The sequence below is a fragment of the Struthio camelus genome, chromosome 8 (genome assembly GCF_040807025.1).
Source record: "Struthio camelus isolate bStrCam1 chromosome 8, bStrCam1.hap1, whole genome shotgun sequence".
Lineage (NCBI taxonomy): Eukaryota > Metazoa > Chordata > Aves > Struthioniformes > Struthionidae > Struthio > Struthio camelus.
The window spans coordinates 26,363,905-26,378,263 of record NC_090949.1 but is presented as its reverse complement, the minus strand read 5'-3'; the positions used below and the strand labels follow the sequence as shown (position 1 = coordinate 26,378,263).

Here is a 14,359-nt window from a genome sequence, read left to right as displayed (position 1 = left end):
GAGGGGGAGCCCAGGAACGGGGCCTTGCACGCATTTCCAGACGCTCTTGGGGAGCCCCAAACTAAATAGACTGTGGCCAAAACGTGCTTTATTCCAACCTTTTTTCAAATATTCCGCTCAGACGTTACATCCAAGGCCAGTCAGCACCTAGAAAATGAGGACAAGACCCTTAAAGCGCCGCGTTTTACCTTATCGGAGTTGATGATGTCCTTTTTGTTGATGGTGCCCGTGTTCTCCGACTCCACGCCGCCCAGCTCCAGGATGTCGCGCACGTCCGCGCCCGTCGCCATCTCGCCGCCTGCCCCGGCGTGCCCGCCCCGTCCTGTCCGCCCGGCTCTGGCGGGGAAAACCGCGGCACCGGGGTTAACACGGCCGTCCCGCGAGGGCTATGCCCGCCGCCGCCTCCCCTCCTCCCCGCGAGGCCGCTACCGGCGGGCGGCCGCGGCCGCCCCGGGGCAGGGCCGGGCCGGGCCCTGCCCGCCACGCCGGCCCGGTAACCCCGAGCACGCATGGGCCGGATGAGGCGCTGCCCTGGGCAGACGGTGTCCCGGCAGCGACCCCGACCGCGACCGCGACCCCGTCCCGCTCTCACCCGCGCCGGCTCCACAGCCACCGGGCTCCGGGACGGTGCAACCAAAACCGCCGCCCGGGCAACGCTACTTCCGGTCCCGCCAAGACGCGCCCGGAAACACCCGGAGCCTTTTGGACAGCGCACCCTAGAGCTTGGCGGGGGGAGCGAGTGGTGCTGAAGATCCGGGTTCGCGCCCCGCTCCCGGTAGATCCACCCCCCCCCCCCCGCCATCCCCGCCACAACTCACCCCTGAGCCCCGCACAGCCCCACATCACCCCCTCGCCCCGACAGCTCAGAAATAGTAGTGGTAGAATAACCTCACTGCCCAGCCCAAGGCGGAGAGCCACAGTGGGCCAGACGGGGCAAACCCCGCCGGCCAGAGCGGGGGCTCCGTTGTCCCCGCTGCCCTGCCCCACGCCTGCTAACCGCACCGCCGCTAATGGCGCCGCCACCCGCTAGCTACGCGGCCAGAGGACTCTGCCGCTGGGCAGCCGGGGAGGCGAACGTGCCGCCCCGCTAGGGCCGGGGACGCGGCGCCGTGGGCGGCCAGGCCTGCGGGGCCGGCGTGAGGCCCTGGGCGCTGGCGGGGAGCCGGCCAAGGCCAAGGGGCTGGCGGCCGGGGGGCGCGAGCCGCCGGGGGCTGCGGCGAGGCGCGGGGGGCGGCTGCTGTGGGGTAGGAGGGAAGCAGCCTTGCGGGGGCGTGCGGCACGTATGAACCCCTCTGGGGAGGCAGCTGCGGCGGGGAAGACGGGTCTCGTCCCTCGCGAGCGGCTCGGGACGCTGCTCCTCGCCAGGAGATGGCAGCACGGCCATTCCCGGCCAAGCGCAGGGTCCGCGGCCCCCCCAGCGGCCGGACCAGGCCGCCTGGCAAGCGCTTTCGGGGGTGACCTCGCTTCCCCCTGCTCCGGCCGCCGCGCACCCTCGCCCCCTCTCCTCGCTGCTCGGCCGAGCCCAGGCCCCGTGATGCTGGCCGCGTCCGGGAGAAGGACGGAGCCGGGACACCCAGGGGACGGGGAGCCCCCGGCACCAGAGAGGTCTTGCCGGGGGCTCCCCGCCTGGCTGCCATTCATCCCGGCGTTATCCCAGGGCTGCCGACGGCAGTGGTCGCGCGGCCGGAGGCTTTTGTCGGCCTCGGCTCGGGAGACGGGGCGCGGGACGGCCACGCAGCGGCTTGGACCGGCACGAGCGGGTGCGATGCGCGCAGGGCAGCAACTGCCCGGCGCCTCCGCTCCCCCCAGGGCCGCGGGGGCCACCCCACGCTCCCCGCGGAGCTTTGTAAGGAGTTTTGCCGTCTTCTCGCTAAATCCCAGGTGTTTGAGCGTGGATATCAAGCCCTCTCGCTCCACCCGCGCGCAGGGACCTGTCAGCGTGCGTCAGGCTCAGAGCCCGCGAGCCGGCCGAGGCAGCGCGGCGGCGGTGCCAAGTGGCCGGCTGCCAGACGGGTGCTGCACCACGAGGCACGTTCGGGCCGCCGTTCCCAGCTTCGTTTCGCAAAGAGCATGTTCCTCGCCTTCACGTCTGGCAAGGAAACCCTCCTGATGTGCTCCAGAGCAGCAGTGTTTACCTGAGTCTGCAGGCAGCCAGAAGTGAAAGCTTTAGTAACATGGACCTATCTCCTGTTCCTTGGGCAAAGAAGGGAAGCGGGGAGTGGGAAGGGAGGGGAAACAGCAGCATAGGGCCAGGAAAACCCTAAGAAATCACCTACCCCCTACATCAAGGCAGGAGCAAGGCTGCCTCCTGGGTCCGACAGGTCTGCCTGACGCGGGAGGTTTCAGCACAGGGCGCGCAGACCCGGGGGGATCCATCAGCCACCTCAGAGGGTCCAGGAAAGGGGATCCTTCTCCTGTGCTACAGCCCTGATAGCAGGGAGCTGTGTGCGAGCTACTGTCGTTCCCAGCCTGCTGATGATCCTTTCCCCTGGAGACTGGCTGTGCCAGCTCTGCGCCAGCATCCAGCCAGACAGTGCCTTCCTCCAGGACCATGAGGGAAATGTCAGCGCCCCTGCCAGGAACCAGGACACCCCTGGAGTGCCGTTTGTTGTCCCTAGGAATCGTTTGACCCCCCTTCTGTCCCATCCCACACAGTTGCAGCTGAAGAAGTGGGTTTTAGCATCCCAGCCCTTCTTCCCACGAGGAACCTGGCAAGGACAGAGCCAGTCCTGAGGTTGCTCCACTCCCAGCTGTACCACATCCATCCTAGTCCTGGTCCCCATCAACACGTGGCTTTTTCATGCAGAGTGGCTCTAGCCTGGCTAGAAACCAAGGCAGGATGTAGTGGACGCTAAGGGAAGAGTGTCAGGACAGCATGTACGTGTGACCTGCCCCGAGATGCTCTCCCTGCCCACCTGGCATCCGAGAGCCAGTGATTTAAGAACTCCCTGGGCCGGAGGCTGCCTCTGGACCGGGCCGTCGGGCGTCCTGTGTAACACGGGTGCCCCGCTTCACTCATCAGCTGCAAGAGACATGAGGGGCTGGGCCCGTTCCTTCACTGCAACGGGCTGCTGCCCCAGATGCCCGGGGTGCCTTGACCACCTCTCTCCCAGGACAATCCTTGCAGGCTGTCTGTGCCCGCAAGCCTTTCCTCCCAGCCTTGCTGCAATTCTCCAGCTCCCCAAGACGGCATGACCGGTCCCACACACAATATTCCGGATGTGGCACGCTAGGCTTGTCCCGGGTTGTCATACAGGTTTCCACTTTACTCCCCAGTCCTTTCCTAATCATTTCTAGCACCTTGCCTAGCTCCCTTGCCTTTGCTGGCCTGGAGGTGGTGTCCCCGTCCCCCCAAGGCAGGCTGCCGAGGCAGGGCTGCCTTTCCCAGGTGGGCCTCCCTTTGTGTTTGCTGGCACTGCCTCATCCTCTGCTTTACCTGGGTGACATGGCACTGTCCCTTCACAGGTCTGCTCACCCTGAAGAGCTTTGTAACAGCAGAGAAAGAGCACTTCTCTCTTCACCGCCCCTCCCTCGCAGGTCATTCACAGGTTGTTCATGAAGAAGTTAGACAGCGCTTTTAGGAAACACAACAAATCCTGATTTAAAATACAGAGACAGATGGCCATTCAGTAGCCTCAGGCTTTGATTGTATCCCCTGCTTTCAGGCCTGAATTGCTCAAGCCCAGCTTCCAACCTTGCCCCTTTGCTCTGCTTTGCTCTCTAGATCCAAGGGAGACTCAGCCCCAAGCTTTGTCACCAATACAGGGGACTGCGATCGAGTCACTCCTCCTCCATAAACTGAGTCGGCAGAGCATTTTGAGCTTCGCTCCCTGTGGAAGCAGCTTTGTAACCAAAGGAAAGGTGGAGGTGGGGGGCGGTCAGGCCTGGACACTGCACTCCTCAGCCCACCTGCCCCCACTCCTGCAGGTGCGGGTGTCGCAGCTGCCCCTATCCACACATTAGCGGGATGCTTCTGCTAATGTGATCAGCAGGGAAGCAATTAGCACTGCGTTCAAAGGGACCCAGGGCGTGATTCTGGGCAGCAGCCACTGCATCCTTTGGGCTTTGAAAGCTCTCCCAGAGAAAAGGGGCTCAGCACGGCACTGGGGCACTGCACACACCCAGTTCCAGCGCCATCCATGTGAGCCCTGCGTGGGGACAGGTGCCCAGGCCTGTCACCTCCCCGGAGCAGGGGGGTCCTGCCTTCCTGGGGTGTGGGGAGAGCCCAGGGCATGTGGTGGGTCAGGGATGCCAACAGCAGCCCAGTGCTCCTGTGCCCCAGGGCTTTGCTGGAGGACACCAACAGAGCCAGCATTACGATCATCCCCGGGCTGTCCTGTATGGCCATGCGAGAGCAGGGAGCATGGCTGGGCGCAGGGGCTGTGCCACCCCCAGGAGCACAGCCCAGAGCCATGTGCACCCCTTCCCAGCCCTCGTGTTGTCTCTTGTACCACCACTGCTGCTCTTGCTCCCAGCCCCCTTTGAACCCCCTTGTTTTGGCCCACAGAGAGGCAATACTCCCTCCAAGCCTTTCACAGTTGCAGCACAGGCAGATCTCTCATCACAACCCATCACCCCTCTCCTGCTGTCCAGAGGTCCCAGGCGGCCCAGCTAACCCTTCAGCCTGTCTTCCAGCTCAGCATCACTCCCTTAGCAGGAGGCACAAGCACTGCACGGCCCCAGGGCCGTCTTGGCACGGGGTGCCTTGGCCACATCCCATAGAGCCTCAACTCGGCCCAGTCTCCCTGGATGGGGCCAACAGCGTGCGTTCGCCAAGCTGACCCACAGACCCCAGCCAAGACCTGGCTCGAGCAGACCAGGTTAAATTGCTGCGATGAGTTTCCAAGTGTTCTGCCCCCAGCACATGTGATTTTTAACCAGATGACTTCCAGGACGTGCTGGGGGGCACGTAATCCCTCTGATGGGAGAGCAGCCCAGTTCAGGGGTATCCTCTGTCCACCCAGCAGATCTGGGCATTGCTACAAAGACGTGTGGCAGGAAAGCAGAGCTGGTCCCATCCCAGCCAGCTGCCTGGCCACTCCAAGTCTGGGGGAAGGATGCTCCTTGCTCCCTCTCCCCGTCCTCAGCTGCAGGACAAGGCCAAAAGCAGCCATGAGCTGGTGGTATGTGTGACTGCTAGCCCTGGGCTCGAGGTGTGCGTGTCTCCCAGCCCTGGCACCAGCTGAGGAGGACAAATGCAAACACTGTGGCCAGTGGGGTGGGAGGAGATTATCTGGGGCCCAGCAGTGGAAAAACTCTCGGTGTGTGACTAAGGCACGATAGCGCCAGGTGTGGGTCCAGGTAGGGCGAGCGAGCCGGCCAGTTATCACTTCCCCGTGGATTCAGGTGCCTGAAGCCAAATGTTTCCTAAGGGTGCGGTGACAGCCACAGCCCCGTTATCGCAGTGCCCAGCCCACCCCGCGGACAAGCAGTGGAGACATGGGGCCAGGCGGCTGGACTTCCCCCAGGACCAGGGATGGGCCAGGAAGGGTTGGACACCAGCCCCGGGAGCATCCTTCAATGAAGACACCCCATTTGCAGAAGGGCCACGCTCTCACCTCACGCTCCCTGCGAGGAAAGGGCTGTGTGGGCCCTGACCACCCCCAAACCCTTCCCTGGTCCCTCCCCACCGGAGTCCCAGGAGTACCCAGAGCTGCATCCCCACCTCCACTGCCCAGTGCGGCCACGGCTCCCTGCCCATCCCTGTGCACTGCCGCAACCGCAGGGCCCCCACATCTGCAGCCTCCCCCTTCTCCCCAAGGCCTCACGTCCTTGGCCAGGTCTGTGGGACCAGCCAGCTGCAGGATGGGGGACGCTTCCCCTGTGGGGAAAGCTGGGTCTTCCCCAGAGGACGGAAAACCTGCTCGAGCTGCTCTTCTGCCGGCCCTCCAGTCGCAAACCCGCCGGCGCCCCGCTCCAGCTGGCAGGTAGCTGCGCAGCGCCAGGCCGTGCTCCGGCCGTGACTCACCTTCCGCGTGGCAAGGTGTTTCTCCTTGCCTCGCTCGGCTCCTCTTTCCCTTCCTTGCTTTCCTCCTCACAGCGCCGCTTTGGCTCGGCTGCACCCCGAGGCCAGCAGGGTTGTGCCTTAACGTGAGGGAGGGGGGATTGGGGACGTTGGCATCGCCTGCCACTGCAGCCCCCGTGAGCCCCAGTGGCCCAGGGCTGGGGGCAAGGAAGGTCAGGCTAGGGGGATGCAGCCGGGAGCAGGGTGTGTGTGGCCCTGGCGTGGGCACCACGGGGTGGCTCTGCCACCAGCCCTACCTCTGCACCAGCCCCACGTGCAACCCAGGACACTGGGATCTGCTTTGGGTGCTCCAGCTGGAGACCCAGAAAGAGCCAGCAGGGGGATTAAGTGGGCTTAGGCACCAGCCTGGCTTCTCTGGAGCATCCCCCTCTCCCCTCCAGGGTAGCCATTGAGCAGGACACATTGTTAATGCCATGTCTCCTGCCCAGGGGGCCCCACCAGGTTTACTGGAGCATTTGGGTCCTCTTGTGCCACAGCCCGGCCAGGGCAAAGCGCTTTTCAGCTGAGCCCCGGCTTGCGGATCATGAGCAGGGAGAGTGCCTCAGCCCTGCCTTTCCAGGCCCTTCTGGCACGGGGCATTACTTTAGCATCGCCGAGTGTGTTTTGTTGCTGCCCTCATCACTTTGTGTGGCGGGATTTGCTGGGGAACAGGCTGGACTCCCTTCACCCATGGCTGGTGCATCTTGGTCCAGGCTATTGGAAGAGCAAGTGTTTTCTATTAGCAGCAAATTAAACGCAATTGCCTTTTCCACTACAGCCACTCCTTGCTCAGGTGAGGTTCCCAGTCATGCCGGTCCCTGCGAGTACCTTGCCCCCTCGGGTACCCAAAGGAGCAACTCGCCCCAGGGCTCAGGGGAGCTGGCAGCAGAACAGGGAGTAAAGCTTGAGCTGTTGCCACCAGTGGCTCTGCCCCACAGAAGGAGCCAAGGCGCCTTCCTGGCTGCCTGTCCTCTCCGTGCAAGGCAGCGGCAGCAAGTCGATGCGCACACAGCCGTGCCTCGCTCCCGCCCCGGCCCAGCGATGATGAAAGGCGAAGAAGAACTGGTTTGCGCTCTGATCTCACAGGCAAACCTCAAAACAGCCGCAGACCGTCACTCCAGCTCCCAGGATGCTTCAGGAGGATGGGACAGCAGAGCCAGCCTTTCCAGTGGGACAGGATGGTTGGAGAAATTCATCGTTCCCCTGGAAATAAAAATAATAATCATAATAAAAACACAAAGCCAGAGATTACTTATACGCACACAAACACGCAGGCACGCACTCTCGCTGCCAGCCTGACTCATCGCTAATTCAAACAGCCCACACCTTTCCCTCTCCCTCCGTGTGACATTTTGAACAAGTCTCTGGAGCAGAGGCAGCAGCTCTGGAGCTGTGCTCCAGCCACTGAGACCCTCATCTAGGACCCTCATCTTTGGGTACCAGGGCCCCAGGAGCAACATACTCCAGCTATCCCATTGCAGGTCACTTGTGCCCCCAGTGCTGTCACCCCCACACGCACACCTCAAAAACTGGGGTGAGCAGAGGGTGGAGACAGCCATAGAAAGGACAAGTGATTGAGCCTGGCGGCTCTGTGACACTGGTGGATACACTTCCACAGCTGGGCCATGGGCAGGACTTAAAGCCCAGGGCTGGCTGCTGCTCTGCCTGGAGCAGCCAGGGACACCCAGAGCAGGCAGACCCCAAAAGTCTGGATAACAGCACAGGGACAGCCAGCCAGTGCCCCCACAGCACCAGCCACCCATCACAGGGGGACATCAGCCCTACTCTGCCATTCCCCTCTTCTTCCAGCTGGATTCAGTGGAGCTGCAAGCAAGAAACATTGAAGGATCAGGATGTGGCCTACCCCAGGCCACAGATCCCAGCTGGCATTTGTGGCACAGCTACATCCAATTTCCGCTTGCAGGACAAGGAGCCCCCAGGGCATCCCCCAGCCCTGGCCAGCTGCCTGGGGTGATCCTGCAGCCCAGGGCACTGCACAGCCCATGCCATGCTCTCTCCACACAGTCTCAGGCCCAGGCAAGCCCAGGCCTTCAGCACCATGCGTGCATCACGGGTAATCAGCCGTGGGAGGGCAGGAGGGATGGAGCCAGACCTGCTTGCTGAGCTCAGGACCTGCCGGCAGCCTCATGCTGAGTCACCACCTATTAACGCAGGGGGAAACCTCCACACCTGAACCACGGGAAGCTGCCAGGCCCCAGCAGTGAGCAGGGACAGCACACACTGGGGCTGGGCACCTGACTTGGCCCAGGAAGGACCTTCTGGCTGTGACCACAAGGCTGGTGCAGCAGAGCTCCTGCTGCGGGGACAGCGAGGCTCCCAGTAGTTTCGGCTGCCTTTCCCCTTGGCTCTGACTCACCATAGGGCCAGTCACACCTTCCCTGCACTGCAATTGCCCCATCTGCAGATTAGGGAAACTGAGGCACAGGGAAACGGGGTGACTCAAGAGCTGTTGCACAGGAGATGCCACTCAGATGCCGAGGCTTGGGCGTTGCCCATTGATCCTCCGCAGCTAACTTAAGCAGAAATGAACATCGATGTAAATATTTACTGACAAGCAAGCCCAGCCTCACCTACTTCTCTTAGAAGAAAGAAGAAAACTTTAAAGTAAACTCTCCTGGCTCTTTCATGTTTACATCTTGTTTATTTATTATACAGCAGATCACAATATTTCAACAGTTTGCATATAAAGAAAAGTAACATTTCGGAGTGCGAGAGACCTAACGTGCCCAAGCAGAGAAATGTTAATTAACAATATACACAGACGGGAACAGTGCACTTCCCAAAGCCGAGACTCATTTGTGTTCCCAGCTGGAAGAAAAAAATATATTAAAAAACAGAAACATTATATATTACTGCTTTGTTTAATTTACAACTTGCTTTGCAGAAGCTGCACATAAAAAGACTCATTCTTTTGAGTTTTCTTTTTCCTCTAAGAAAGTTTCAAGTATAGCAGAGACCTGGGCATTTATAGCTGGACTCACTGTCCTTTACATACTAAATTTAAAAAAAAGCAGCATGGGGAAGGCAGCTGCAGCAGTACCTGGTGTCATCCTGAGGGGAAGAACAAGACAAATTAAAGCAGACAATTAGATGAGAGCCAGGAGAGCCATTTTAGGCTCCCAAATGGAGAGCTGTGGGAACAGCCAGGATCCGACTCCCCGGCTGGGTCCCAAGCTGGCAACAGGATTGCCATCTCTCCCTGTGCAAGGTGACACTTTGCTGCCAACCCCTGCAAACCTTTATACCCACGGGCCACAGTCAGGTCCACCCTTGCCCCATCCAGTCTGGGCTTTTGGGCCAGGAGAGGTTTGTTCTGATGGCCGCAACCAAGACGACCAGCAACCCACTTCCAAGAGCCATGACCCGCACACCCAGCAGACCCGGGTCTCTGGTAGAAACCTGTCCAAAGTCAGCCACCACAGCCCCTGAAGCTGTGAGGTGCTGGGATCAGGGGGAGAAGGTTAAACTGATGTCAAAAATAAGCTACAAGTTTTTGGGGACAGGTCCCTGCTGCACCAGCCCCATCACTCTGTCCCAGGTGCTCAGTGCTCGGAGGGGACCCTCCAGGCAGGGGGAGCAGAGTGCTGGTGTGGTGCTTGAGCCAGGGGCCCGAGAAACTTCTTGCAGCTTTGCTCCACCATCTGCACCCCAAAGCAGCTCTTCCCCACCACTCGGCCGGGCCCGGCTCTCACAGAAGGGGCAGGAGGAGAAAGCTAGCGACAAACTACAAGCGGAGAGGGCTGGGCAGCCCGGCTACTCCCCAGTGCCGTCCCCACTCCGACGCTATTTACACCACGAGCTGCTCTGGGGACTTGCTCAGCAGAGGGGAGGCTGAGTCCAGCCACGGCCCGCCGCTCACATGTGCCGCTTCATGTGGAGGGCGAGGTGGTCAGAGCGGGAGAAGGCCCGCTCGCAGAGGTGGCACTGGAAGGGCCGGTGCCCTGTGTGCTTGCGGTAGTGACGGGTCAGCTCATCGGAGCGGGCAAACTTCCAGCCGCAGCCTTCCCAGGTGCAGTGGTAGGGCTTCTCACCTGCAGACAGTGGGGTGTCAGTGGCTTGGGGCTCCCCAACTTCATATACCTTCACCCCTGTGCACCCCATCCAGGCCCACTGTGCACCCTTCCCAAGGGATCCCTGTCCATACTTTTGGGCCCATACCCAAGGGCACTTTGCTTTTCATCCCATCCTCTGCATACCCTTGCCTGGAGGAGCTTTCTGTGCACCCCCACCTGTTTGCCCTTCCCCACATGCACCCACCATGAGGTTCTGTCCTCTCTGTACGCCCCTGCCCCACTGCGGGGCCTCCCTGCCCTGCTCAGCCCCCCTGTGGGTGCTCCCTTGCCTGGCCCCAGCCCAGCCCACCGTGGGGCCTCCCCACGTGCTCCATCCATCCCAGCGCTGCTGCTGCGGGGTGTTGCTGCATGCGCCCGGTTTGGCTGCACCACGGGGTGGCCCCCCACGCACCCCTGGCCCCTGCAGCCCCCCTGTGTGCCTCTGGCTGGCTAACGGGAATCTCCGTGTGCCCCGGCCACCTCTCCATGTGCCCCTGCCCAACCCCACTGTAGGGCCCCTCTGTGCAGCCCCGTGCGGGGTCTCTCCAGGCAGCTTCGCCCACGCACCGGCACCATGCCCCCCCTACCCAGGCCCGCCGCGCACCCGGGGCCGGCCGAAGGAGGGGTCTCTCCGTGCATCTCGGCCCCCTTTCGGGCACCCTCCGCGCACCCCCAGCGCCGGCGGAGGGAGTTTCCTCCGTGCACCCCTGCCAGGCGCCACTGCGGGGACCGGCCGTGCGCCCCGGTTGCCCTGTTTGGCCCGGCCCCGTGCGCCCCTACGGGGCCCCGCCGGGGGGACCCTCCGGACAGCCCCACCTCACGCGGCGGCCCCGGCCGCCCCCCGGGGCGCCCTTACCCGTGTGCGTCCGCATGTGCGCCTTGAGGTGGGAGCTCTTGGTGTAGGTCTTGCCGCAGCCCGGGTATTCACAGTTGTGCGTGGCCGTCCGCTTGCGCGCCCACGAGCGGCGGCCGCGCTTGGGCTTGCAGTCCTCGGGGGGGGCCCCGGCCGGGAAGTACTCCAGCACCGGCGAGTTGGGTGGCGTGACCAGCAGCCCGGGCAGCCCCACCGGGCCCGGTCCCGGTCCTTTCAGGGGCTCCCTGAAAACGCTGAAATGTCCATGAAACTGCGGCGGCGGCTGGGGGGCGAAGTGGGGCGCGTAGCGGTGCGGGGCCACGGCGTAGTGGGGCGGCAGGTCGGCCAGGAGGTGGGGGTCGGCGCCGGGCAGCGGCTCCTCGGGGGGTCCCAGGCGGCCGTGGGCGAAGCCCGGGTAGGGCAGGGGCGGCCCCGGCACCGGTCCCGGCGCCACGCGGGGCTTGTGCTCGCCGCCGCCCGGCCCCAGGTAGTCGCCGCCGGGCAGCCCCAGCATGCAGGCGCGCTCCTCCGGCTGCTCCTTCTTGATGCGGGGCCCGAAGGGCTGCGCGGGGTCCAGGGGCAGCGGGCGGGCCAGGGCCGGGTGCAGGGGGTGGTGGTGATGGTGGGGGCCGCCGGGCACCCGCAGCTCCGTGTACTCCCTCCGCTGCAGGTCGCAGTGGCCGGGCAGATCCGCGGTGAGCAGCTCGGCCACGTAGCTATGGCCCTGGCCCTCGGGGTAGGGCGCCGGGAACTTGCCCGGCGTGGGGTAGGAGCCGTCGCTGTCGTACGTAGTGCCGCAGCTCTCCGGGGTCTCGGGCAGGGGGTAGTTGGGGCCCGGCCCGGCGCCCGGCGGCCCCTGCCCGCCGCTGCTCGTGTGCGCCAGGATGAAATCCAAGTCCACGAACTTGCCCAGGTCGTCCTCCTCCCGCTTGACGGCGGCGGGGCCGTCCTGCTGCAGCATCCTCTGCGGGGAGAGGGGCGTCAGGACCGGCGGGACGACGGCGCCCGCCGGCCCAGCACCGCGGCCCGCGCCTCTCGCTCGGGGCGGCGACTCCCTCCGCCCCCCGCCAACCCGTCCGACGGGTTGGGACCGCCCCGACGGCGCGGCGCAGGGCGCCGGCCGCCGCCGAAATCGGGGCGCGCCCCGACGGAGGGGCCCTCCGCCGCCGCGGGACAGAGCCCCAGCCCTCGCCGCCGGAGCGCCCTGCCCGGAGTCGTCCCACCCCCCGTCCCGGTGCCCTGTGCTTACGTGGAGCATGTCGGCGGGTCGCTCCTCCAGGGGCAGCAGGCTGGCGAAGGTGGAGATGGAGGGCAGGGTGCTCTCGTCCACGGCCGCCGCCATGGCGGGCCGGGAGCGGGGCCGGGGCCGGGAGCGGGGCTGGGGGAGCGCGGTGCGGGGCCCGACGGCGCCGCTCCGCTCCGCTCCGCTCCCCGCGGCCACAGCGCTGCTCTGCGCCGCCCCGAGCCCCTAAGCTGTTAACAGCATGGCTGCGCCCCCATTGGGCCAGCCCTCATTGCTATTCGCCGCCGCCGCCTGCCATTGGCTCCGGCCGCGCGACGCCACGCCCCCTCCCGCCCCGGCCACGCCCCCGTTCTGTCGGGGCTGATCCCCGACGGGTCCTGGCGGCGTCCCGAGGGCTCCGGGGGTCCCGCGGGGCCCGGCCCGGCCCGGCGCCGCCGCCGGCCCCTCTCCGAGGCAGCCTGCCTGGGGTGCGCGGGGTCGGGGCAGCGTGGCGAGGGCCCCAAGGGGTGTCACGGCGCGGGGGTCCCCCGTGCCCGCCCCCGGCGTGAGCGGGGCGCAGTGCCAGTGCGGTCACAGAGCCAGGGTCCCCCGGCACCTTGCCGCATGGCAGGGCATGAGCAGTGCAGGGGTGCTGGTGGGGTTCCCCAACACCCTGCCCCATGGCGCGAGCAGGGCAGGGCGGCCCTCAGTGCCCTGCCCCGCAGCACGAGCAGGGCAGGGGTGCCTGCGCGCATCGCAGCGCCGGGGGTCTCCCAACGCGCTGGCCCACGGTGAGAGCGGGGCAGGGCTGCCCGCACGGGGGGCTCCGTGCGCTGGCTGTGCCGCACGCGGCTGTGTGTGGCCGGGGTGCCGTGTGGGGAGGTCCGGGGCACGGTTACAGCTGCGAGTGCGCCAGCCGGCAAGCTGTGCACGGGCACTTGGGCTGGGGGAAACCGAGCCGGTCAGTGCACAAAGGTGCCATCGCAGCGGGTGCTCGTGCAAGCTGGGGAGGGGGCCAGGGCAGGAGCTAGCCCGGGGGGTGCTGAGCCCTGGTGCCCCTGCTCTGCTCGCTTTATGTAACGGCGTCTGTGAGGCCGCGCTCCCCTGCGCCGGTGCTGTCGGTGAGACAATCAGCAGCCCAGAGCGCGCCGGCTCTCATCTCACTGCGTGCAGCGTGCGTGTGCTGACCGAGATAACTGCCCGGCAGAGCCTGCCGGGGGCTGGCAGCCTGCCTGCCTCCGCTCATCTCACCCCACAGCCTCTGCGGGACGTTTGCTTGCCCTGCCTGGGGCCCAGCGCTGCAGCCCAGTGCCCGAGCACCCCGCCGAGGGAGGCACGGGCCGGTGTCTGCCCCGCGGAGCCCAGGACAGTGCTGTCCGCCCAAGCGCTTCCCACAGGGGAGGACGCAAGGGGACCCAGAGGTCCCCATGCACGGGAGAAACCCAGGTGCCCCACTGTGTGCCAGCAAGTCGGGAGGGCAGGAGGTGGCACGGAGACCCATGGGTGCCAGGCAGGCCTCCCCACGGGGCTCTGCCCACGCCGTCCAGCCCGCCGCGAGACCGTCTCCACTTGGCCTCCATCCAGCCAGTACCAGGAATGGCCCCTGTACTGTTGCGTTTGTCAAGAAGCAATAGCCCTTATCTCCCCAAGCCTGTCTCCCTGCTTTCTGGGGCTTTCCATCTCAAGATACCTTTCTAAGAACTCGAGCTGCTGCCTTTGCTATTCAGAAGTGAGGAGTCAGTTTAAAAAAAAACAAATATAAACACCAAAGGTGAACGTACGCGCACACACACACACATACACACGCTGCTCCTGGATCCAAAGCTACTCTACCAGTTGCTTTCATCACTGCGCTTTAATTATAAGGGTGGAGCATTGCAATAAATTATTTCAGTAATCCAGTGGAACAACAACGATTCAGATCTTCCCCCTTTTACCGAGAATCCCTGCCCTGGTTTCCAGCCCGCGCGCTGGTTCTCCACCTGGGCCCTGCGTGCCCGGCCACCGGGGAGGGATCAGGTTTATTAATGCCACCCAGCGGGTTGAAACACACACACTGCAAAGTCCTTCCTTTGAACGTGTGGCCTCCGCGTTGGCAAAGGCAAGAAGCGTTTGCGCCTCAGCTGAGTTCCCTTTTAGCCTGGCCCCCAGAAAAGCTTATTTAAGCCACGAGCTAATCCCATTATTTGTTTCTTGTCCAAATAATA

The 14,359-nt window shown here is 64.2% G+C and overlaps 2 protein-coding genes across 4 annotated transcripts in view; both read right to left on the bottom strand.

Annotated features, from left to right (window-relative positions):
• The window catches only part of DMAP1 (DNA methyltransferase 1 associated protein 1), a 36,774-nt gene extending 36,099 nt beyond the window's left edge, over positions 1 to 675 (bottom strand). For both annotated transcript variants that reach the window (XM_068952896.1, XM_068952895.1), the window contains exons 1-2: positions 593 to 675; positions 189 to 336 (exon numbers count right to left, since the gene is read on the bottom strand). In XM_068952896.1, coding sequence (XP_068808997.1) covers positions 189 to 290 — 102 coding nt within the window. In that variant the 5' untranslated portion in view covers positions 291 to 336; positions 593 to 675. The remainder of the gene's footprint in view (positions 1 to 188; positions 337 to 592) is intronic.
• A 5,372-nt stretch (positions 676 to 6,047) lies between these two features.
• KLF17 (KLF transcription factor 17) lies at positions 6,048 to 12,378 on the bottom strand. Of its 2 annotated transcripts, XM_068952892.1 has the most exons (4): positions 12,180 to 12,372; positions 10,934 to 11,894; positions 9,885 to 10,056; positions 6,048 to 7,207 (listed from the first exon to the last, which is right to left on the bottom strand). In XM_068952892.1, exons 1-4 carry the CDS (start codon positions 12,270 to 12,272, stop codon positions 7,117 to 7,119), a joined length of 1,317 nt encoding a protein of 438 aa, XP_068808993.1. In that variant the 5' UTR covers positions 12,273 to 12,372; the 3' UTR covers positions 6,048 to 7,116. The 2 variants fall into 2 exon arrangements, with proteins under 2 accessions (XP_068808993.1, XP_068808995.1); XM_068952894.1 differs by lacking the exon at positions 6,048 to 7,207 and having other exon boundaries at positions 8,648 to 10,056; positions 12,180 to 12,378.
• Positions 12,379 to 14,359: the final 1,981 nt, after the last annotated feature.